At 40.7% G+C, this 21,718-nt stretch overlaps 1 protein-coding gene across 3 annotated transcripts in view; it reads left to right on the top strand.

Moving 5' to 3' along the window:
- mdm1 (Mdm1 nuclear protein) overlaps positions 1-20,981 on the top strand; it is a 30,347-nt gene extending 9,366 nt beyond the window's left edge. The window contains exons 5-15 of one of the 3 annotated variants that reach the window (XM_078416650.1): positions 4,003-4,167; positions 10,210-10,319; positions 10,418-10,499; positions 10,844-10,882; positions 11,112-11,287; positions 11,674-11,937; positions 12,479-12,642; positions 13,620-13,753; positions 15,030-15,273; positions 17,096-17,164; positions 20,506-20,981. In XM_078416650.1, the coding sequence (XP_078272776.1) occupies positions 4,003-4,167; positions 10,210-10,319; positions 10,418-10,499; positions 10,844-10,882; positions 11,112-11,287; positions 11,674-11,937; positions 12,479-12,642; positions 13,620-13,753; positions 15,030-15,273; positions 17,096-17,164; positions 20,506-20,621 (1,563 nt within the window). In that variant the 3' untranslated portion in view covers positions 20,622-20,981. Of the gene's footprint in view, positions 1-4,002; positions 4,168-10,209; positions 10,320-10,417; positions 10,500-10,843; positions 10,883-11,087; positions 11,288-11,673; positions 11,938-12,478; positions 12,643-13,619; positions 13,754-15,029; positions 15,274-17,095; positions 17,165-20,505 lie in introns of all 3 variants that reach the window. The other 2 variants (XM_078416649.1, XM_078416651.1) reach the window with 2 other exon arrangements.
- Positions 20,982-21,718: the final 737 nt, after the last annotated feature.

The following is a 21,718-nucleotide window of genomic DNA, read 5'->3' as shown; positions in this document are numbered from 1 at the left end:
GAATTTTTTGAGGGTGTGACAATTAAAGTAGATGAAGGGGAGCCAGTGGATGTAGTGCATCTAGATTTTCAGAAAGCCTTTGATAAGGTCCCACACGGGTGATTGGTGAGCAAAATTAGAGCACATGGTATTGGGGGTAGGGTGTGACATGGATAGAGAATTGGTTGGCAGACAGTAGGAGTCCTACAAAGAGTAGGAGTAAACGGGGCCTTTTCAGAATGGCAGGCAGTGGCGAATGGAGTGCCGCAAGGCTCGGTGTTGGGGCCGCAACTGTTTACCATATATATTAATGATTTGGATGAAGGAATTAGAAGTAACACTAGCAAGTTTGTAGATGACACAAAGCTGGGTGGCCGTGTGAACTGCGAAGAGGATGTTAGGAGGTTGCAGGGTGACCTGGACAGGTTGAGTGAGTGGACAGATGCAGTATAATGTAGATAAATGTGAGGTTATCCACTTTGGCGGCAAAAACAAGGAGGCAGATTATTATCTCAATGGTGTCAGGTTAGGTAAGGGGGGTGCAGCGAGACCTGGGTGTCCTTGTACACCAGTCACTGAAAGTTGGCGTGCAGGTACTGCAGGCAGTGAAGAAAGCTAATGACATGTTGGCCTTCATAACGAGAGGATTTCAGTATAGGAGTAAAGAGGTTCTTCTGCAGTTGTATAGGACCTGGTGAGAGCGCACCTGGAATATTGTGTGCAATTTTGGTCTCCTAATTTGAGGAAGGACATTATAGCTATTGAGGTAGTGCAGCGTAGGTTCACCAAGTTAATTCCTGGGATGGTGGGACTGATATATGATGAAAGAATGGGTCGACTGAGCTTATATTCACTGGAATTTAGGATAAAAGGGGATCTTATAGAAACATATAAAAATTCTTAAGGGATTGTCAGGCTAGATGCAGGAAAAATGGTCCCAATGTTGGGGGGAGTCCCGAACCAAGGGTCTCAGTTTAAGAATAAGGGGTAGGGCATTTAGGACTGAGATGAGGGAAAAAATATTCACCCAGAGAGTTGTGAATCTGTGGAATTCTCTGCCACAGATGACAGTGGAGGCCAATTCACTGGATGTTTTCAAGAGAGAGTTAGATTTAATTCTTAGGGCTAAAGGCATTAAGGGATATGGGGGAAAAAGCAGGAATGGGGTACTGATTTTAGATGATCAGCCATGATCATATTGAATGGCGGTGCTGGCTCATAGGGCCGAATGGACTACTCCTGCACCTATTTTTCTCTGTACAGGTCAGTTCAAGGAACTTGATAGTTGTAGAAAAGTTGCTGCTCCTGAACCTGGTGGTGTGGGACTCCAGGCATCTGTACTTGGGCTGGATGGTGGGGATCCTTGAGGACAGATGCTGCCTTATTGAGCCTTTGCCTTGTGTAGATGCTTTCGATGGTGGGGAGGACTGTGCCCATACTGGATTGGCCTGAGTCCACCACTCTCTGCAGACTCTTGCATTCCTGTTGACTTATTTAAGATCTTTATAAAATCTTCTCTCCCCACAAGTGTTAACAAACAGTCTTTCTAGGTGAGACAGAGATTCACCTGCACCTCCTCCAACCTCATCTATTGTATCCGCTGCTCTAGATGTCAACTTCTTTACATCAGCGAAACCAAATGCAGGCTCGCCGATCGTTTCGCTCAACACCTTCGCTCAGTCCGCCTTAACCAACCTGATCTCCCGGTGGCTGAGCACTTCAACTCCCCCTCCCACTCTCAGTCTGACCTTTCTGTCATGGGCCTCCTCCAGTGCCATAGTGAGGCCCACCGGAAATTGGAGGAACAGCACCTCATATTTCGCTTGGGCAGCTTGCAGCCCAGCGGTACGAACATTGACCTCCAACTTTAGATTGTCCCTCTCTTCCCCTCCCCCTTCCCAGTTCTCACTCTATCTTCCTGTCTCCACCTATACCCTTCCTTTGTCCCGCCCCCTGACATCAGTCTGAAGAAGGGTCTCGACCTGAAGCGTCACCCATTCCTTCTCTCCTGAAATGCTGCCTGACCTGCTGAGTTACTCCAGCATTTTGTGAACAAGTATTAACAATTTCTGCATACTTCCCCCTCCATAACAACCCTTCTCCATCTCTCTGCTTTGCTCTAATGCAGGCTTCCGTTACTTGTTGCACCTGGTCTTGTTGCACCTCCCCTTTTCCTAATCTGACTCCATTCAGATAATAATCAGCCTTCCTGTTCTTGCCATCAAAGTGGATAACCTCACATTTATCCACATTATATTGCATCTGCCCACTCACCCAACCTATCCAAGTCACCCTGCAGCCTCATAGAATCCTCATCACAGCCCACACTGCCACCCAGCTTTGGGTCATTCACAAATTTGGAGATGTCACATTTAATTCCCTCGTCTAAATCGTTAACATATATTGTAAATAGCTGGGGTCCCAGCACCGAGCCTTGTAGCACCCCACTAGTCACTGCCTGTCATTCTGAAAAGGACCTGTTAATTCCTACTCTTTGCTTCCTGTCTGCCAACCAGTTCTCTATCCATGTCAATACCCTACCCCCAATACCATGTATCTAATTTTGCACATTAATCTCTTGTGTGGGACACTTGCCAAAGGCTTTTTGAAAGTCCAGATACACCACATCCACTGACTCTCACTTATCCATTCTACTTGTTACATCCTCAAAAAATTCCAGAAGATTAGTCAAGCATGATTTCCCCTTCATAAATCCATGCTGACTTTGACCGATCCTGTCACTGCTTTCCAAATGCGCTGCTATAACATCTTTAACAAACAACTCAAGCATCTACTCCACTACCGATTTAAGGCTAACTGGTCTATAATTTCCCATATTTTCTCTCCCTCTTTCCTTAAAAAGTGGAGTTACATTGGCTACCCTCCAGTCCACAGGAACTGATCCAGAGTTGAGAGAACATTGGAAAATGATCACCAATACATCCACGATTTCTAGGGCCGCCACCTGCAGACTGTCAGGCCCTGGGGATTTATCTGCCTTCAGTCCCAACAGTTTACCTAACACCATTTCCTGACTAATGTGTATTCCCTTCAGTTCCTCCCTCCCACTGGATCCTCGGTCCCCTAGTATTTCTGGGAGATTGTTTGTGTCCTCCTTAGTGAAGACAAAACCAAAGTACTCGTTTAACTGTTCTGCCATTTCCTTGTTTCTAATCTAATCCTATCTCATCAACGATGCACTACATACCACTTCCTGTACTAACGTGGGCTTATTTTTTAATTGTTCATCAATTTTTTTTGCAATCTATTTGCAATTAATTGTTTTCTAGAATTTATGTGTAATTTATGCGCATGTAGTTTTTGTCTGTTTTTGGGTCTATGTGCCTGCTGCTGCTGTAAGCCAGATTTTCATTGTACCTGTACCTCAACAAGATGTTCATAGGACAATAAATTCGATTTGACTTAATGTACAAATGTCTTAAGGGAACACATGTTGTGTCATCTAAATGAATAATGTGATGACTTTGATATGCACTAACGAGGGAAGAAGTAATGTAAGAAAATAACTGGAGATGCTGGTACAAATCGAAGGTATTTATTCACAAAATGCTGGAGTAACTCAGCAGGTCAGGCAGCATCTCAGGAGAGAAGGAATGGGTGACGTTTCGGGTCGAGTCTGAAGAAGGGTCTCGACCCGAAACGTCACCAATTCCTTCTCTCCTGAGATGCTGCCTGACCTGCTGAGTTACTCCAGCATTTTGTGAACGAGGGAAGAAGAGTCTGTGTCAGGCTTTCTAATTAGATCAAACAATAAAAATGTTTGATATTATTTCAACAGCTTTTGAATTAGTTGAGTTTATAGGACTTGGTATTACAATCCCTACTGTAATCGGCACCTTCTTAATCTCTTGAGTGGGGGTAGGGGTAAAGACCTATCTCATATCTCCACAAAAGTATTATAGTTAAGCGTATGAATGTTGTTTATATATTCAAAACATTCTTGACACATGGTGGCAGTCTAAATTATTGTTGGTAACATTAAGAAACATTATACCTCTCCAGATTATTCATACCAAACCTCAGGCACTTCAAAAGGGTAAGAAGATTCGTGAAACAGAATATTCAAGTCAATTCAAAGGCATGCAACCACCAAAAGGACCACGCTTGCGTAAAGATTTTGAAGAGAAAGCTTTAGCGTGTGAACTGGGAAGCCTTTCTCCTCTGAAGGTAATTGTCTGCTTGATTTTTTAAATGGTCAACCAAAAGAAAAATCTGAAAATCTCTCAGCATGTTTGGGTCTTCTTTGTTGTGCTTTAGATGTCCTTCCCCAGCTGGAAACATTGACGGAATAAATTGTAGTTCTTGGTTAGGCACATTTCAGGTGGTCAAGCACGTTTCAGCAGGCCAGGCAGCATCTGTGCAGAAAGAAACAATTAACATTTCAGTCCAAATATCCTTCTACTTGTACTTCTATCATCTGCAAATATTTGAAAACATTTCAGGTATAGAAAAACAGGGACTGTTTTGGGTTGCTGATGAAATAGTTTGATTCAAATAAAGCCTGATGAAATAGTTTGATTCAAATAAAGAATACATGGGTACAGGAAATACACTCCCTGGTACAGCATGTTAAACATACAAAGACATGGATTAGGAGCAGGCCTGGACACTTTGAGCCAGCTCCACAATTCACTAAGATTGTGGCCTATTTGTGTGTAACCTCAACTACGCATTCAATTCTAACCTTTTATCCATGCCTTTTCAGTATCTTTCTACGTCTTAAAAATATTCAATGGTTCCACATCCACCACAGGAAGAGAATTCCAAAGACTCACAACTCTCATCCCTTAAATGGATGACACCCTTATTTTTAAACAATCCCCATAGTGATATATCCTCCAATGAGAGGAAACATTTCCTCCATATTCATCCTGTTAGTTCTCCTCATCATATTGCCTCTTTTACTCTTCTCAGTGGGGGAAGATAAAGGCCTAGCCTGTCCAGCCTTTCCTGAAACAACTAATTCATCCCCAGGATATGTCTAGTAAACCTTCTCTAAACTGCTAAAGCAAAACCATTTCAGTCTTTTAGTTAATAATAGTTTTTTGTTGACTTTCTTAGTTACTTGCTATGGCTGCATTTAAGCTTTTTGAAAATCATGCACTATGTTATCATTCCATAGTGCTATTTGAACAAAAGTGGACTAATATTTTGGTATTCTTGAAAGAATCTTCACAACTATTAAATTAATTTGAACTCTTTCAGAACCCTGGGGTGTAGTCCATTTAGTCCAGATGACTTATCCACCTTCAGACCATTCAGCTTCTCAACTATTCCATGCCAATCAAGATGCCCCATCCAGCTATTTCCATTTGCCCATGTTTGGCCTACATTCCTCTAAACATTTCCTATCCATGTACCAGTCTATGTGTCTTAAATGTTGTTATGGTACCTATCTCATAACAACATAACATAACATAACAACACTTTATTGTCACTCGGCACAACACCGAACGAAATTTCAGCAGTCACAGCAAAAAAAGAAAAGAACACAGGACACACGACCCCAACACAAACATCCATCACAGTGACTCCAAACACCCCCTCACTGTGATGGAGGCAACAAAACTTCCCCTCTCCTCCCCCCGCACCCACGGACAGACAACTCGACCCCTACCGAGGCAACCGACACGCACAGCCCCCCGCAAGGGGATGGAAGCCCCCCCGGCCGAGCTGCCCCGGGCACCGAAACGTCCCGCGGCTGCACCGGGCGATGTTAAGTCCAGCGGCCGAGCCGCACCGGGCACCGAAACGTCCCGCGGCCGAGCCGCACCGGGCCCCAAAACGTCCCGCAGCCGAGCCGCGCCGGCGATGTTAAGTCCCGCGGCCGAGCCGCACCGGGCACTGAAACGTCCATGTATCTCCTCTGGCTGCTCATCCCATATACCCACCACCCTCTGAGTGAAAAAAGTCACCCCTCGGATTCCTTGCCCCTCTCACCTTAAACCTTTGTCCTCTGGTTTTTATTTCCCTCCCCTATGTAAAAGACTGCATTCACCCCCTTTATTCTCCTCATGATTTTATACTCTGATAAGATCACCCCAGCCTCATGCGCTCAAAGGAATAAAGTTCTAGTCTGCCCAATCTTTCCCTACACCGCAGGGCTTTTGACTCCTGGCAACCTCCTCATAAATCTTCACTGCACTCTTCCCAGCTTCATGACATCCTTCCTTTAGCAGGGCAACTAAAACTGAACACAAGACTCCAAATGTGGCCTCAGCAATGCCTTGTCCAACTGTAACCTAAGATCCCAACTTCTGTACTCGGTATCCTGACTGAATGGTGGAAGAACTGAATACGTTTTTAAGTTAGTCTTCACAGTGGAAGACGCCAGCAACATGCCAGAAATTCAAGAGAGTCTGGGGCAGAAGTGAGTCCATTCGTGATTACTAAGGAGAAGGTGCTTGAGAAGCTGAATGGTCTGAAGGTGGATAAGTCATCTGGACCAAATGGACTACACCCCAGGGTTCTGAAAGAGTTGGCTGTAGAGATTGTGGGAGCATTAGGAGTAATCTTTCAAGAATCACTAGTGTCAGGAATGGTTCCAGATGACTGGAAAATCGCAAATGTAACTCCATTGCTTCAGAAAGGCAAAATAAAGGAAATAATAGGTTGGTTAGTCTGACTTCAGTGGTTGGTAAGATTTTAGAATCCATTATTCAGGATGAGGTGTTGGGGTGCTAGCAAGCACATGATAAAATATGCCAAAGTCAGCATAGCTTTGGTAAGGGGAGATCTTACCTGACAAATCTGTTGGCATTCTTTGAGGAAGTAATAAACAGGATAAACAAAGGAGTTTCAGTGGATGTTGTTTATTTGGATTTTCAGGCCGTTAAAGGTGCCGCATGTGAGGCTACTAAACAAGGTAGGAGACCATAGTATGAGGCAGGGTACTATCTTGGATAGAAGATTGGCTCACTGGCAGATGCCAAAGATTGGGAATAAAGTGGACCTTTTCCAATTGGCTGCCAGTGTTCCATAGGGGTTGGTATTCCAGTGTTCCATAGGGGCTGCTAATGGCTCTGCAACTTTTCACGTTAGAAATTAATGATCTGGATGATGGAATTGATGGCTTGGTGGCTAAGTTTGCCGATGCTACGAAGATAGGTGGAGGAACAGGTAGTGTGAGGAATATAGCATTGCAGAGTTTACGATCATGTACTTTGGTGAGAGGAATAAAGGCATAGATTATTTTCGAAATGGGGAAATTATTCTGAAATCGGAGATGCTAAGGGACTTGGGAGTCTTAGTGCTGGATTCCAAAAAGGTTAATTTGCAGTTGAGTTGGTAGTAAGGAAGGCAAGTGCCATGTTAGCATTCATTTTGAGAGGACTAGAATATAAAAGCAGGGATGTAATGCTGAGGCTTTATAAGGTGCTGGTCAGGCCACCTTTGGAATACTGTGAGCAGTTTTGTGCCCCTTATCTGAAGGACGTGCCGGCCCTGGAGTGTGTCCAGAGGAGGTTTAGGAGAATGATCCCGGGGATGATTGGGTTAACGCATGAGGAGTGCTTGATGGCTCTGGGCCTGCACTCACTGGTGTTCAGAAGAACGAGGGAGGGGGTCGCATTGCAACCTTTTGATTAATGAAAGGCTCAGATAGAGTGGATGTGAAGAGGATGTTTCCAATAGTGGGAGACTCTAGAACCAGAGGGCACAGCCTTAGAATAAAAGGACATACCTTTAGAATGGAGATGAGGAGGAATTTCTTTAGCCAGAGGGCTGTGAATCTGTGGAATTTCTTTGCCACGGATAGCTGTGGAGGCATTGGGTATTTTTAAAGCGGAGATTGATAGGTTTTTGATTGGTGAGGACGTCAAAGGATACAGAGAGAAGGCAAGGGAGTAGGGTTGAGAGGGAAAAATATATCAGCCATGATCGAATGGCGGACCGCCTCGATGGGCAAGATGGCATAATTCTGCTTGTATGTTTTATGGTCTTATGATGTAGATCAATGTACCAAAAACCTTCTTTACCATCCTATCTACCTGAGATGCCACTTTCAGGGAACTATCTACCTGTACTCTTGGATCCCTCTGCTTTACTGTATTCCACAGGGCCCTACCTTTCATTGTGAAGGTCCTACCCTGGTTTGACTTCCCAAAATGCAACACCTTGCACTTATCTGCATCAAACTTCATTAACCATTCCTCAGCTGATCAAGATCCTGCTAGAATTTTTAATAACCATTGTCACTGTCAATGATATCATCGACTTTAGAATCATTTGGAGACTTATTAATAATTCCTTGTACATTCTTATCCAAAGATTTGATATAAACCACAAACAGCAGTGATCACTCAGGCACATCACTAGTCACAACCTTTCAACACCAGCCTCTGCTTCCTTTCATGAAGCCAATTCTGTATATGGATGATGAAGTCTTTTTTAGCTCTTTCAAATTGCTCCCGCCTTTATCGTTATAATCTTAGTGGTGCTGGTGCCTCAAGTGGTATCATTGAGAAGTTCCATCCTGACACTCTCTGAACCTGGCACAGAGTATAAGAGCCAAATTCAGTGTAAATGCTTTGGCCCAAACGCAGTGACAGAGTAACTTAAAACTATGGTTCCTGCTATCACTGAGTAAGCCTGAGACTTTTGTGTTTGAAAATCCTGGAAGTTATGATATGTCAACAAAATACAGGCAAATATTATTTTCCTTGTTTATTCTCTAAAAACAAACATCCCTCATTGAAACACCGTTTTTACTTCTTCCTACTCTCTCTCCACAAAGATATTTTATATGAAAATAAAGGACAATATGAGGTTTTGATTTATTATTGTCACATGGACCATGGACAATAAATAGGTTGGTTTTGCATGCTGTCCAATCAGGCCAGATAGTATTACACATAATTACAATGGTCAAAAAATAAGTGCAATAGGTAGAGCAAAGGGGAAGATACAGTGTGCAGATTATAATAGAGTGCAGAATATAATATGCAGAATATGAATATATCTATATACTAAAACTCTTGTTTGTTTGTTCCTGAACTATATCCAAAACGGTACATGAGAGCGCGACAATTTTAGGCCCACCTAAAGGGCCTGTCCCACTTAGGCGATTTTAAGGCGACTGCCGACAGTTGCCGACAGTTCGCCGGGGTGTCGCGGGCATGATCGTGAGGAGTCTTCCAAGAATCGTAGTGGATCTCAGCGCGTCGCTGAGAAATCAACCGTAGTGAAATTTCTCGGCGACAGCTGGCTTGTCGCCAGGTATCGTTGCTTATTGCGGGCGCTGTCGCATGCTGTCGTTTGCTAATTTCTCTTAGATGCATTTAGAAGCACATAATATAAGTAAAGTCATTTCAAGATATCATAAAATACTTGTGTTTAACCAATTTATTTACAGTCAGGACATTTGACAGGTAGATTGGAGGCAACAGTTTGACGGTCAGGTAAGTGTGGGAATTTTCGCGATGTTTATGGCCATCAGCGATCACATTTAAAGTAGGCTCCAAACCCAGATATGCAACACAGAAACCAGATATGCATCTCCCTTACATTTTCAAAGAAAGCCCACACACTTTTCCCAAAAATCCATTTAACCACTTTTAAAATTAAATTTCTTAATACTGTTATTAGTAAACTGGAAGACAATCCAGTTTTGGCCTTGTTACCGTGAAGCTTGGTTTTCAAGTAATTCGGGCAAGATGTTATAGTTCAAAACTCTCAAGTACTTACCGACTGACTTGTCGGTGATTTCAGCAAAAAATTAAGACGCCGGAGAAGCATTGACAGCGTGGGAATTTCACAATGTTTCCGAAGACGGTGTATTCCGGACCTGCCTCGGCATTGTCGTCGTGATTGTCGTCGGGTAAAAGAAAATTTCGGCGATCTGCTACGACTTTGACAGTCGCCGGCAGTCGCCTAAAAAATCACCTAAGTGGGTCAGGCCCTTTACTCACTGTCGTCACTTTGGTGCTAATGGAAGAACTTTCATTGAAATCGGTGTTATATTTTTAAAGTTATTCACATTTTAAAGTTTAAATCTATCTCCTAGGGAGGGTGGGGGGAGGATTAGGGGGGTTGAGGGGGAGGGGGGAGGAGAGGGGGCTGTACCAATGCGAGAGGTTTGGGCCCAAAGGGTCCACTCGGTCTAGTTATATAATAGAAACAGAACTTTATGTTTCCTAAAAGAAAATCAGTGAATCCTTTCTTGCCTGCCTCTGATAGAATACATGGAAACTGAGGTCTGCTTTTCTTAAGTCAACAGGGTCAACCTTAAAAGACCAGAAACAAGATGTAGAGCTCCAGGGCAAACTTCTTCTGCATGAACAGAATGCACAAAAAACTGCCCACTCAAAGAAAAGATTTAGGTACTCAACTTTTACATTTAAAATACCCTGTGTAACTTCATTTATCGCATTCAGTGGTGTAAACTGTATTTAACACTATTTTGCTGTATCTTTTCCAGAAACTTAAAATCTGAATATAAGACTAATTTTCGATCTCCTGCTCAGTACAAATATGAAGAAGCAGAATGTAGATCTGAAGGGGTTAGTAAATATTTGCATAGAGACTCGCTGCATGACTGTCACTTGCACTGCTGTAATGCCTGTATGGGCAATTCATTGGTGCCTTTAGAAAAGTCAGTTTGCCTTACCATTACACTTAAATACCTCACATGACAATGATTTTTAATTAATGTATTTTGTGAAGATTTGAATTAATTTCAATGTACTTTTAAATCTGATTTGTAAAGGTTGTGATTGCACTTTTATGCAATTTTTCACTCACTATATCCTGCAAATTCTTGTTGCTTCACAGCTTTTAATTTTAAATTTAGTGTCATTGGATTTGCACTAGCAGATTATTTTAAACCATACTTCTTTTTAAACAGGGAACTGAAATCAACATAATTTCCCCTTGGTATGCGGAGGTTAGTTTTTAGATGAAATTTTGAATGATTATTTTTGTTTATACTAATACACACTTAGAGTAACACCAAAATAAAATACCTAGAAACTGCTCTAAGTTAGTAACCAACATATTTTCTGTGAAGAAAGGGACTATTATATTAGTGAAAATTACTTGTCCTAATTTGAATAGATTTTGAAACTGCACTGTCATTGGTACAATACAAGAAGAACAACATTTTCATGCCACAGGTGAAGGAACTTCGAGAGAAAGCTGAAGCATATAAGAGGAGAGCGCGGGGTACTCATTTCTCCCGGGATCACCTCACCCAAATTCAATCTGAACAAAATAAGCTGTGGGATGTGTCCTCAACATCTGATAGTGAAGAATCAGTCAGTGAAAGTGTCAAAGCTCTGGACCTCGCAAGGTATGGCTTAAGGATGTGAATGTTCCAGGGCAACTTCATTAAAAATAACAATAATATTTACATCAAATTAAAGGCATACTTTCCAGAGTTTGTTTCTGAACAATGCATTTGACAAAAAAAAGTAATTTTTTTGTTTTGCGAGTAGCTAGATTTTATTTCTTGTTCTTGATTGTGTATTGCATAGCTTTCGTTACAAATGTTACTTTGAAAACCCTTGAAAATTATTAATGTTATGTGCTGTTATGGACAAAGACATAGCCTTATTCAAGAAAATATCTGGCTTGAATGACATGCAGAAGCTGTATCTGCAAGATATAAAGTCATGTCATAATATTGAGAACATCCAGAGAATATTCCCTGGTAGTGAAATGTCTTCATATTTTTAGGGTCAGAAGAACGCACATTTCCAGCATGCAAAAAAAAAGTGAATCCACAGAACAAAATGCTATGTCATCACCAAAGGCCAGGATAAAATACAGTGAAAGAGTAGAGAATGGTATTTCAAATGTACCTACCCTTCCAGTCAGCAGAAAATTGGCATGGAATGATGAGGAAGAGAAACTACATGAAGCAGGAGGTGACCAAGTCCAAATTTGTGAAACGAAGGAAGTGGTTGAGGGGAATGCTGAAGCAGAAGCAGTTATGGAAAGGTAATAGTGGTTGTTGAAAATGTGTATCAGAATGCAGTGAAAGGGTGTGGGACAAGGGCTGGAAAAACAGTGCCGTTTAAATGAAGTCTAAACTTTGGGTTAAAACATATGTCAAGTTAATTATTTTATGTCATCAAATTTACCTGACTTCGTTCAAATCCCCAAAAATCTAAAACTTTCATGCAAGTGAACTTTGTTTTTGTCACCATATAATCTATTTATATAAATGCATATCTCTGGGGAAATTTGACCGGCTCTCTCAAAGTTAAAATTAGCCCTATTACGCTATTCCTGCTTTTCAAAATTAAATTTAGATGGAAAATTGTGATGCTAGTGCAGAGTTAAAAAAAATGTATAGTCTTTATTGGTTTGGAATTATGTATTTAAAATTTTTTTTTGCTTCCATGATTTTTAATTGCACAATGTGGGAGGGCTGATTGTTGAAACGTTTTATTTTCATATATAAGTTCCCTTCTTGTTAATCAAAAGATTTAGTTATTATGGGTTACAAAATTCAATATTGGCCTCATTAAATTTCCAGAGAAGCAGCCCCCGTAAATGGAGAGGATGTGGTAATAGAAACGTCAGATTCCAATGGGCAGTCTGAGTTTGGATCTGATGCAGGTGGGCGGCTGCCGACTCCAAAGCTGAAGACAATTGACAGAGCACAACGAACTCATCATGATCTGACCACACCAGCCATTGGTAGGACCGTTTTTTGCTGTAGTACAAATGCCCATTTTTAGTAATGTGTACACGTTTATGTGACATATTTTTGCATTTGCTATCAAACTGTACAACTCCACCCCATCTGTCGTGGGGTATACTGACTCCCCCCCCGCATCTCAATCTTGCACATCCCCAATCCTGGACTTTCCACTCGTCACTTTAATTTCATGTTTTCATCTATCTTGGTGTGTTTTATGACTGTTGGCAGACCAATTTCCCTCCAGGGATAAATAAAGTTCTATTGTATCGTATTTAATTGCATTTTTAAAAGCTGTGGAAATGTGCATGTGTATAAAGAAGACTGGAGAGCATGATATCAATTTAAAGGTTATGATTTTGGAGTATCTTATTCTAATATTTGTTTTAGCTTGTTCTGCTGTGGATTATATCGTGCTTCTGAGCCCGTTCCAGTTTGTTAATTTCTTCTTGCTCACAGCGGTAGTTTGTTACCCCATGTTTCAACATCTTACTTTCTAAATTAGCATAATATTATGACAAGTAAGATTATCCTTGCTGGCTGGGACCGTCCTATCTGAAATTCACTCAACGCGAAACCCCCTTTCTAATGTAGAATCAGGTCAAATTAAAACAAAATACTAAAAAATTGTTCCTTATAAGTGGAAATGTGGGAAAGAGGGAGAGAGATTTTCTAAAGTATTCCAAATTTACTCACTTTAAAATTGATATGAGATGGGAGATTACGAGCACAGGGAATGACTTCTAGAAGTTGGTTAAATGTTTACTGCAATGTGAGATAACTATAAAAGCTTTTGTGTAAAATATAATTTCTGAAATCATCAATATTTTTTGTAAATGGTGTGTTGGAGGTTGTGGGCGATGGAGGAATGAGTGGCAGGGTGAAAATAGAGGAAAATAATTGAAATGTAACCTGCGAAACCCAAGAGACTACATGCACTTGATAATTAAGTCTTCATTTTAATTTTTCTCACCAGGGGGTGCTGTCTTGGTTGCTCCTTGCCAAGTCAGATCACCATCACCTCTTCATAGAAGAAGTCAGCCTCCATTGGGAAAAGCGTATTCGCCATATAAGTATTTATCAGAATCACCAAGCAGAATATCGAAAAAGGTACATTCTATGTAAGGGATTTGAGAGACTATAATTATCTTTGTTTAAGTAATCTGCCACAAATTCTGTTTCTACTCTTTTGATCAAATGTAATCAGAAGCATCTGGTGCCCTGGGAACTGTTTCACATTGCAGTATTATTTGCTTAACTTTCCCTTTTGGGTAATGGATCAATTTCCTTTACAAAGCCTTACTCATAGAGCCATTGAGCCACACAAAATGGAAATTGGCCCAAAGGTGTAACTTTCCCAGGCCAACCAAGATGCCCCATTTACACTAGATTCCCTCTGCCCACATTTGGCCCATATCCCGCTAAACCTTTCCTATCCGTGTACCTGTCCAAATGTCTATTAAAAGTTATTACAATACCTGCCTCAATTACCTCCTCTGACAGCTCATTCCATACACCTACCACCCTCTGTGTGAAAAGGTTGCCTCTCAGTTTCCTATTAAATCTTTCCCCTCTCACCTTAAATATGTGTCCTCTGGTTCTTGATTTCCCTACTCTGGGTAAAAAAACTATGTGCATTTACCCTATCCCCTTCATTATCTTATACACTTCGAAAAGATCACCCACAGCCTCCGGCGTTCCAAGTCCTAGCTTGCCAAACCTCTCCCTGTTGCTCAGGCCCATAAGTCCTGAAAACATCTTGTAAATCCTCTGAACTCTTTGGAGCTTAATAACATCCTATTGCAGGGTGACCAAAACTGAATACATTACTCCAAATGTGGCCTCACCAACGTCTTGTACTCCGAGATCTTCGGTTTCCTCCCACACTCCGGAAAAGCACGGGTTTGTAGGTAAATTGGCTTGGTGTAAGTGTAAATTGTCCCTAGTGTGTGTAGGATAGTGTCAATGCGCGGGGAAGGCTGGTTGGTGCAGATCCAGTGGACTGAAGGGCCTGTTTCCGCGCTGTATCTCTAAACTAAACTAAAAAAACTAAGATAACTTTACACTTCACATCCTTGTGTGTTCCAGCAAGAATAACGAGTTACTTAATTACAATTAGATGTGGGAATTCCAGGTGATTTCCATTTCTTCCTGCTTATCCAGCTTCAACCCCAGTTGTGCTAAAGCTCTTTCTTGTGCTGAAGGTGGATAACAGTAGACTTGGATTCGATCCTGGAACTTTCAGGCTTGTGGGGTTCACTCTGTCGCACCATATCCACTCAGTCATTGAAGGAAGGTGGTGCATGAGGTAATTGTTGTTGTCATAAAATTTTATGCCAGATTTTAATAATGCATAAACGAAAAATCATCTTCCTTTACTATCTAGACTGAACTGCTGCGACAATCTCCAGCAGCTGGAGTTAAGACATGTGATCCTATTCCTTTGAGGGAAGAATACATGTCTGGAGATTACAGTAGCCCATCGCATGTAAAGTCTGTGTCATCCGTTCAAGCATTACTGAAGTCTCTTCCTGCCTCCGATCAGAATTGTTCAGTTACTGCTTCACCATCTCGGAGCTTCCCACATCGGATACAAGGAACACTTAGACATCCGGAGTTTCAGCATAATGGTAACTTGTCCAACTTGATGTTAGGGGGACTTCTACAGACTATTGAAATGGGTAAACAGGGTAGATTAAATTCATTGCAAGGTGAGGAGAAGCAATATAATTAAAGATTAGCAACTTGCAGCTTTTTGAAAGGGAACCAATGAACTGTGCATGGATTTCCAGAAGACATTTGATGGGGAATCACATGGAGGCATGTCATGGAATCATACAGCCTGAACCTGACCCTTTGGCACAATTCGTCCATGCTGATCAAGATACCCATATATGCTAGTCCCATTTGCTTGCGTTTGACCAATAGCCCTCTAAATCTTTCCAATCCGTGTACCTGTCCAAATGTCTTTTAAATGCTGTTACTGTGCCTGCCTCAATCTCTGGCAGCTTGTTCCATATATATACCACTCTGTGTGAAAATGAAAGGTTATTGTGGGAAATGAAAACACATAGTGGGGGAGGAAACACATTGTGAATAGATTATTGATTGGCTAAAAGGAAACAGAAATTGGATGAACATAAATGGAACTGCAGATGCTGGTTCATACATAAAAATGACCCAAAGTGCTCGAGTAACTCTGGGTCAGGCAGTCAACCAACTGGATCTTTGGTTGACAAGATATAATGAATGGTGTGCCACGGGGACAGGTAATGGGGGCTCATTTTTTCATAATTTGTGTGAATAACTTGGATGAAGGCATGTTCGTCAAATTTGTGGATGACACAAAGATGGGTAGGAAAATAAGTTGTGAAGATATAAAAGGATTCAAAGGGTCATTGGTTGGTTAAGTGATTGAGTTTGAGCTTTCTCATTTAATGAGAATAGCCAAGTGGCCAGGTCCTTATTCGTATTTACATTTGAGACTAATACGTAACTATGAAAATAAGACTGAATTTGCAACATGTAATAATTATTTTAAATGAGCAATCTTTACTGCAATGGAGCTGTTTGACCTAATGGAAAGATTTCTGTTCTCACGATGAGACATTCCATTCCAGGGCAGCTGAAACATCCTCCTTAATGAAACATGGTTTCCCCTCTACCCTGGTTGATGAATCCCTCGCTCACATTTCCTAGATTTCTTCTACTGCTCTCTATCTGCCTTCCCCCAGAAAGAACTGAGGTAGAGTTCCCTTGGACTTCACCTTTCATCCCACCAGCCTCTGCATCCAGCATATCATCCCTCGTTATTTCCGCCAACTACATCAGGATCTCCAACACCAGTCACATCATTCCCTCTCTACACCTTTCTGCTCTCCACAGGGACCACTCTGTCTGTGATTCCCTAGTTTACTTCCTTGCAACCGTAGGAGATGCAATAGTTGTCTGTACACCTCTTCCCTCAGTGTCATCCAGGAACCTAAATAGCCCTCCCAGGTAAAGGCAATGGCTCATATGCACCTCCTATAACCTCGTCTGCCACATTCAGTGCTCACGATGTGGCCTTCTCTACATCGGTGACACCAAGCACCCAGCTTCTCTCACCCCATTACCCAGTTTTATGTCCCTTCCCTCCACCAATTCCATCTGTCTATTACCCACTCACAACCTACTGGGTCTCTTATCCCCACAGCTTTCTGGTTCCATCTGCCCATTAACCCCCACTTATCTTGTTCCACGTATCATCTTCCTTAATATTTCACTGTAAGCACTGTTTTCACTTGTAATGTTCTAGCATTAACAGCGCTATACTTAAAAACGTTGCTAGTAAGTGTAGATATATCTTTTTTTTTAAATGCAGTTTTGCTGAGATATAATGGGTGTTTCAAAATCTGGAGAAAACTGTGTAATGAGAATCAATATTAACTTCCTTTTGTAACTCAAATGAAGGTAATACTGGAGGACCAAGAACCGGACTGCTGAGGTTCCAGTTAACAGATGCAGCTGGAGCAGACAATGGTATTTGCATAGTTTTTCCATCATAATTCAAACCACGCTTAATATATCGTCTGAGATGGTTATTATAGAATTTATGTCATGGTGTAACAGGGTTACAACTGAGTCGACTGAAGTACTTCAGTGATTCCTCCCCATATTCTAAAATGTACTGGAAGAAATAGAAGGGATATTAACAGAAATAAAAAATAATGAAGGATGAGGTTATTCAATAAACAGATGCTTGAAAACAGCTCAGCTGCTCTACACTTATATCTGTAGTTAGTCCAAATCAACAGGTGGGAATGGGATGGCTTCCCCATCAGGTCTGCAGTCAGGCACAGTTACACACTCTCCACTGTCTTGTTCGTCTGTTGTACAGAACCCTTTGCCAAATTGTGACATTGCCAGGCAGTGGGAGCATTCAGGTCAAAACCTCCCTGCACATGAAAAATGTCGCCGTCTCTTGCTCAGATCCTGGGTCGGTCCGCAGATTGATTAGCACCTGCGACCAGTTTGAATCAGTATCAGGAGCCAGAGTCATCCTCTAGGAGAGCGCGACCATGATCTTCGGCAACTGGCCTGACCATTCTTGCTTCCCCTTTAACATCAAGTCTGACTTCTTGAAGGTGCTGGGGATCTGGTCCGGGAGGGCAGAGGCATGTGACAAGAATTGGCTGGAGCGGATAACCAAGAAGAAAGGTGTAAACTAAATATAAAACATTTTCCAATGTATTTAATTAATAATACATTTAACATCCATGGTCTTGAATCACAGATCTACATTGGAAATATTAATCTACTAATCATTTCTTCTGGAATTAATTTTAGGGTTAGGGTTATAAACAAGATCTTCCATAGAGACCTTTACATTTATTTCCCATGCCAACTTGTTTTTAATGCTTAATAATGATTAAAATCTGATTTTTCACTTTTTCTTGAGGATTTGATGTCAATATATATTTCTCTAATATCTATATACTAAAACTCTCGTTTGTTTGTTCCTGAACTACAGCCAAAACGGTACATGATAGCGCAACAATTTTAGGCCCACCTTACTCACCGCCCTTTGGTGCTAATGGAAGGAGTTTCATTGAAATCAGTGTTTTATTTTTAAAGTTATTCACATTTTGAAGTTTAAATCTATCTCCTAGGGAGGGAGGGGGAGGGGGGAGGATAAAGGGGGTTCAGGGGGATGGAGTGGGGGGGAAGGGATGGGGGGGGAGGAGAGGGTGCAGCACCCATGCAGGAGAAGTTTGGGTCCAACGGGTCCACTTGGTCTAGTATATATATGTAAATATATACCTCGTATCTATTTTCTACTGGATGGTTACGATATGTTTCAACTTATTCATAAATTGTATTTGTTCCATATTTATCATTTACTATTTTGTTTACATTGATGAGGCTTTGTTCAGTGAACAAAGTAACAAGTGAATCTTTAATTGTTCCACATATCTTTTGCAATCAAATAAAATTAAACTAATTTGTTAATTATATTATCGGGCATTCTAAGAAAGGTATTGAATTCATTTGAAATCATGATATTTCAATACATATGGTATAAAATAAATTAAAAGAGATTCCAAACTACAAACTCTTGTTTGCCCTGGGACTTCGGGCTTTTGTTTTGTTTTGCTATAACATTGTTTTAATTTATTGAACTTCTTTTGCTTGTTTTATTATCCTTGACTATTGTCATTGAGCACTGTCTTTGCAGACCTGTTATGCTGTGCAAGCACAAATGTCATTGTTTCGTTTCGGTACATATGACAATTAAACACTCTTGGCTCTTGAGATGCTGGAATCTTAAGCAAAAAAGAAAGTGCTGGAGGAACTCAGCAGGTCAGGCAATATCTATGGAGGAAATGGATAGGTGAGGCTTTGGGTTGGGGGTTTTCTTCGGATTCATTCGACGAGGATTAAAACTAGGACTCTGCTATTTTGTCCAGAGATCAGTAATACATGAAATTGTGATAGTAAGTGTGTTTTACAATTTCTAAAATGTTACTGTGATTCAAGCTCTCTTTATTCCCTCTTGCAGAGGAAGATCGATTGTCACTAATATCTACACGATCAGTCTGACGAAGGGTCCCAACTTGAAATGTCATCTATTCGTTTCCCTTCACAGATGCTACCTGACCCGCTGAATTCCTCCAGCACTTTGTTTTTTGCTAGCAGAATGAATTGTGAGCTAACTTTGGAATGGACAATAGCGAGAGAAACTAAAAGGGTAGCCATTCACAATGATAATAATGTTTCACAGATCAGTCCTGAGACCACTGCTAATCATAATTTACATTTATGATATAGACTGAAATCACATACACATTGTATGTACAAAGACGTACAGGTATGTAGGTTAATTGACTGGGTAAATGTAAAAATTGTCCCTAGTGTGTGTAGGATAGTGTTAATGTGCGGGGATCGCTGGGCGGCGCGGACTTGGTGGGCCGAAAAGGCCTGTTTCCGCGCTGTATCTGAAATTTAAAAAAAAAATATTGCAAATTATATCAGCCGATGGAATGTTAATGGGGAAATGCAACACATTATTGGGAGACAATAATAAATTTGCAGAATGGGCAAGTATGTGGGAAATAGGTGTGTGGAAAATAGTAGGTTGCTTATGACTCAGAAGGACCATGTGTGGGTGGAGTAGAGAAATAAAGAAACCAAAATAAAAATCCAATAATCGCTAAAAGTTGTGCGTAGGTTAACAAAGCCATTACAAAAATTAACTAAACCAAGTATCAGGATTTATTTTTCCAGTGAATTAAAATGCAAGAAAGTTGTGCCAAAACTGTGTAAGACCCCAAGCTGTTGTGATGAAGAGTCTGACCTGAAATGTTAATTTTGTTTGTCTTTCCACAAATGCTGCCCGACTAGCAGTTTCTAATTTTCTTTCAGATTTCCAGTATCTGCATTTTATTTTGAGCTATCATTCAATTTTTGACCTTTATTAGTCCACCATTAGCATAGAGTATACTATTCTGGTCACTGCATTATAAAAAATCTTGTGGAGACACTGGAGATAGTGCAGGATATTTAAAAGGATGATACCAGAAATGTTAAGCAATGCAAATTGGACAAGGAAATGGACAGATGGACAGTCCTTTTCCATCAGGCTATAGAACTATCCCAACCTCAAACAGCATCTGTCCATTTCCCTCCACAGATGCTGCCTGACCTACTGAGTTCCTCCAACATTTTGTTTTTAAAATCAGCATTGTGCTTATTAAAGCTAGGACTCTGCTACTTTGTAAAAAGATCAGTCAGACATGAATCTGTGATAGTAAAGGTGTTGCAACGCCAACACAAAAAAAAAGTTAACATGTGATTCAAGCCTGGTTTATTCTCTCTTTCAGAGGATGATCGAATGTCACAAATATCTGCACGATCAGCAGCATCCAGTTCACTGGCCTCTCAAGTTCTTGAACGTGCTCAGAAAAGGAGAGATAATTTCTGGGGCAAGAACTTATGAACTTTCAGATAGTGGTTCTTACCAAAAAGGAGTGTGTGGCTTTTGGTAAGGTGTGAGATTTTTCTAATCAGACAACAAAATCCTGTTCAGATTTGAATTAGCATTTTTGCTTTGGATGTGATAAAGGTTACACTTTTCCCTTCTATTTGTAATTTTTAAATGTTTGATTTATCGTGTTTTGTGTGTTTAGATGTCGAGAACAAAAATTCAGGTTTTGGTGTTTGCTAAAATTTTACAATAAAAAAGATTCGTAAAATACAACCTAATTTCAGCATCACAGAATAAAGTAAAAAACATGACTCGCTTTTAATGTCTGTAAAAAATGGAATTGCACAGGATAATTTTAATAAAGTATTTTTATAAAAACATGAATGATGAATTTGTATTATGGATCAGGATTATTATATAAGATTACTTGTTAACTTGATGCTCCTGCTATAACAATCTACACAGAATATTTGTGCAGAGGCATGGTTTCCATGATTTACACCATTGCTGGTCCAAATGAAAAAGCTACTGCACTCTATGCACATGGCATAGCGCAGAGCGACTCCTGTCAACTCTCATTGAATCCAATGCAGAATATGGCTGTTACTTTGCTTAAATTATCGAAGCACTTTATGAACTTGATGCTTACTATAGAATCAACACTATTGCAAACATTGGTGATAATAGCTACTCTACTTCAGCATAATTGCACTGCACTTGTTTAGAAATTGCTGATACAACTATGTCTACATTCAAGTACCTTTATTAATACTGCCACAGGGTAACAATACAATCTAGTTGGAATAATCATGCCTTTTACATTTTGCTTGAAGCCTCCAGAGAGCCATATTTAATATGCAAATGACAATAACTTGCAAAAATTCATAAATCCTGAATCAGAACCCGGGAACCTGTCCAGGTTCAAGAAATACCATTGGGATAATTGAAACTCTATGACTGCTGTTATGCAGCAATGCAATGAATCTAATGTGTGATAGCTTGGGGTGGGAATTGACTTTACAGAAAAATGGTGCAACCTTTTGGGAGGAAATCTTGAACTGTTGCCAGCTATCACAGAGCCCAGAGTCTTAATTTTAAAATTCGACAAA

The sequence above is a fragment of the Rhinoraja longicauda genome, chromosome 20 (assembly GCF_053455715.1).
Source record: "Rhinoraja longicauda isolate Sanriku21f chromosome 20, sRhiLon1.1, whole genome shotgun sequence".
Classification (NCBI taxonomy): Eukaryota; Metazoa; Chordata; class Chondrichthyes; order Rajiformes; family Arhynchobatidae; genus Rhinoraja; species Rhinoraja longicauda.
This window is presented reverse-complemented; position numbering and strand designations above follow the sequence as displayed.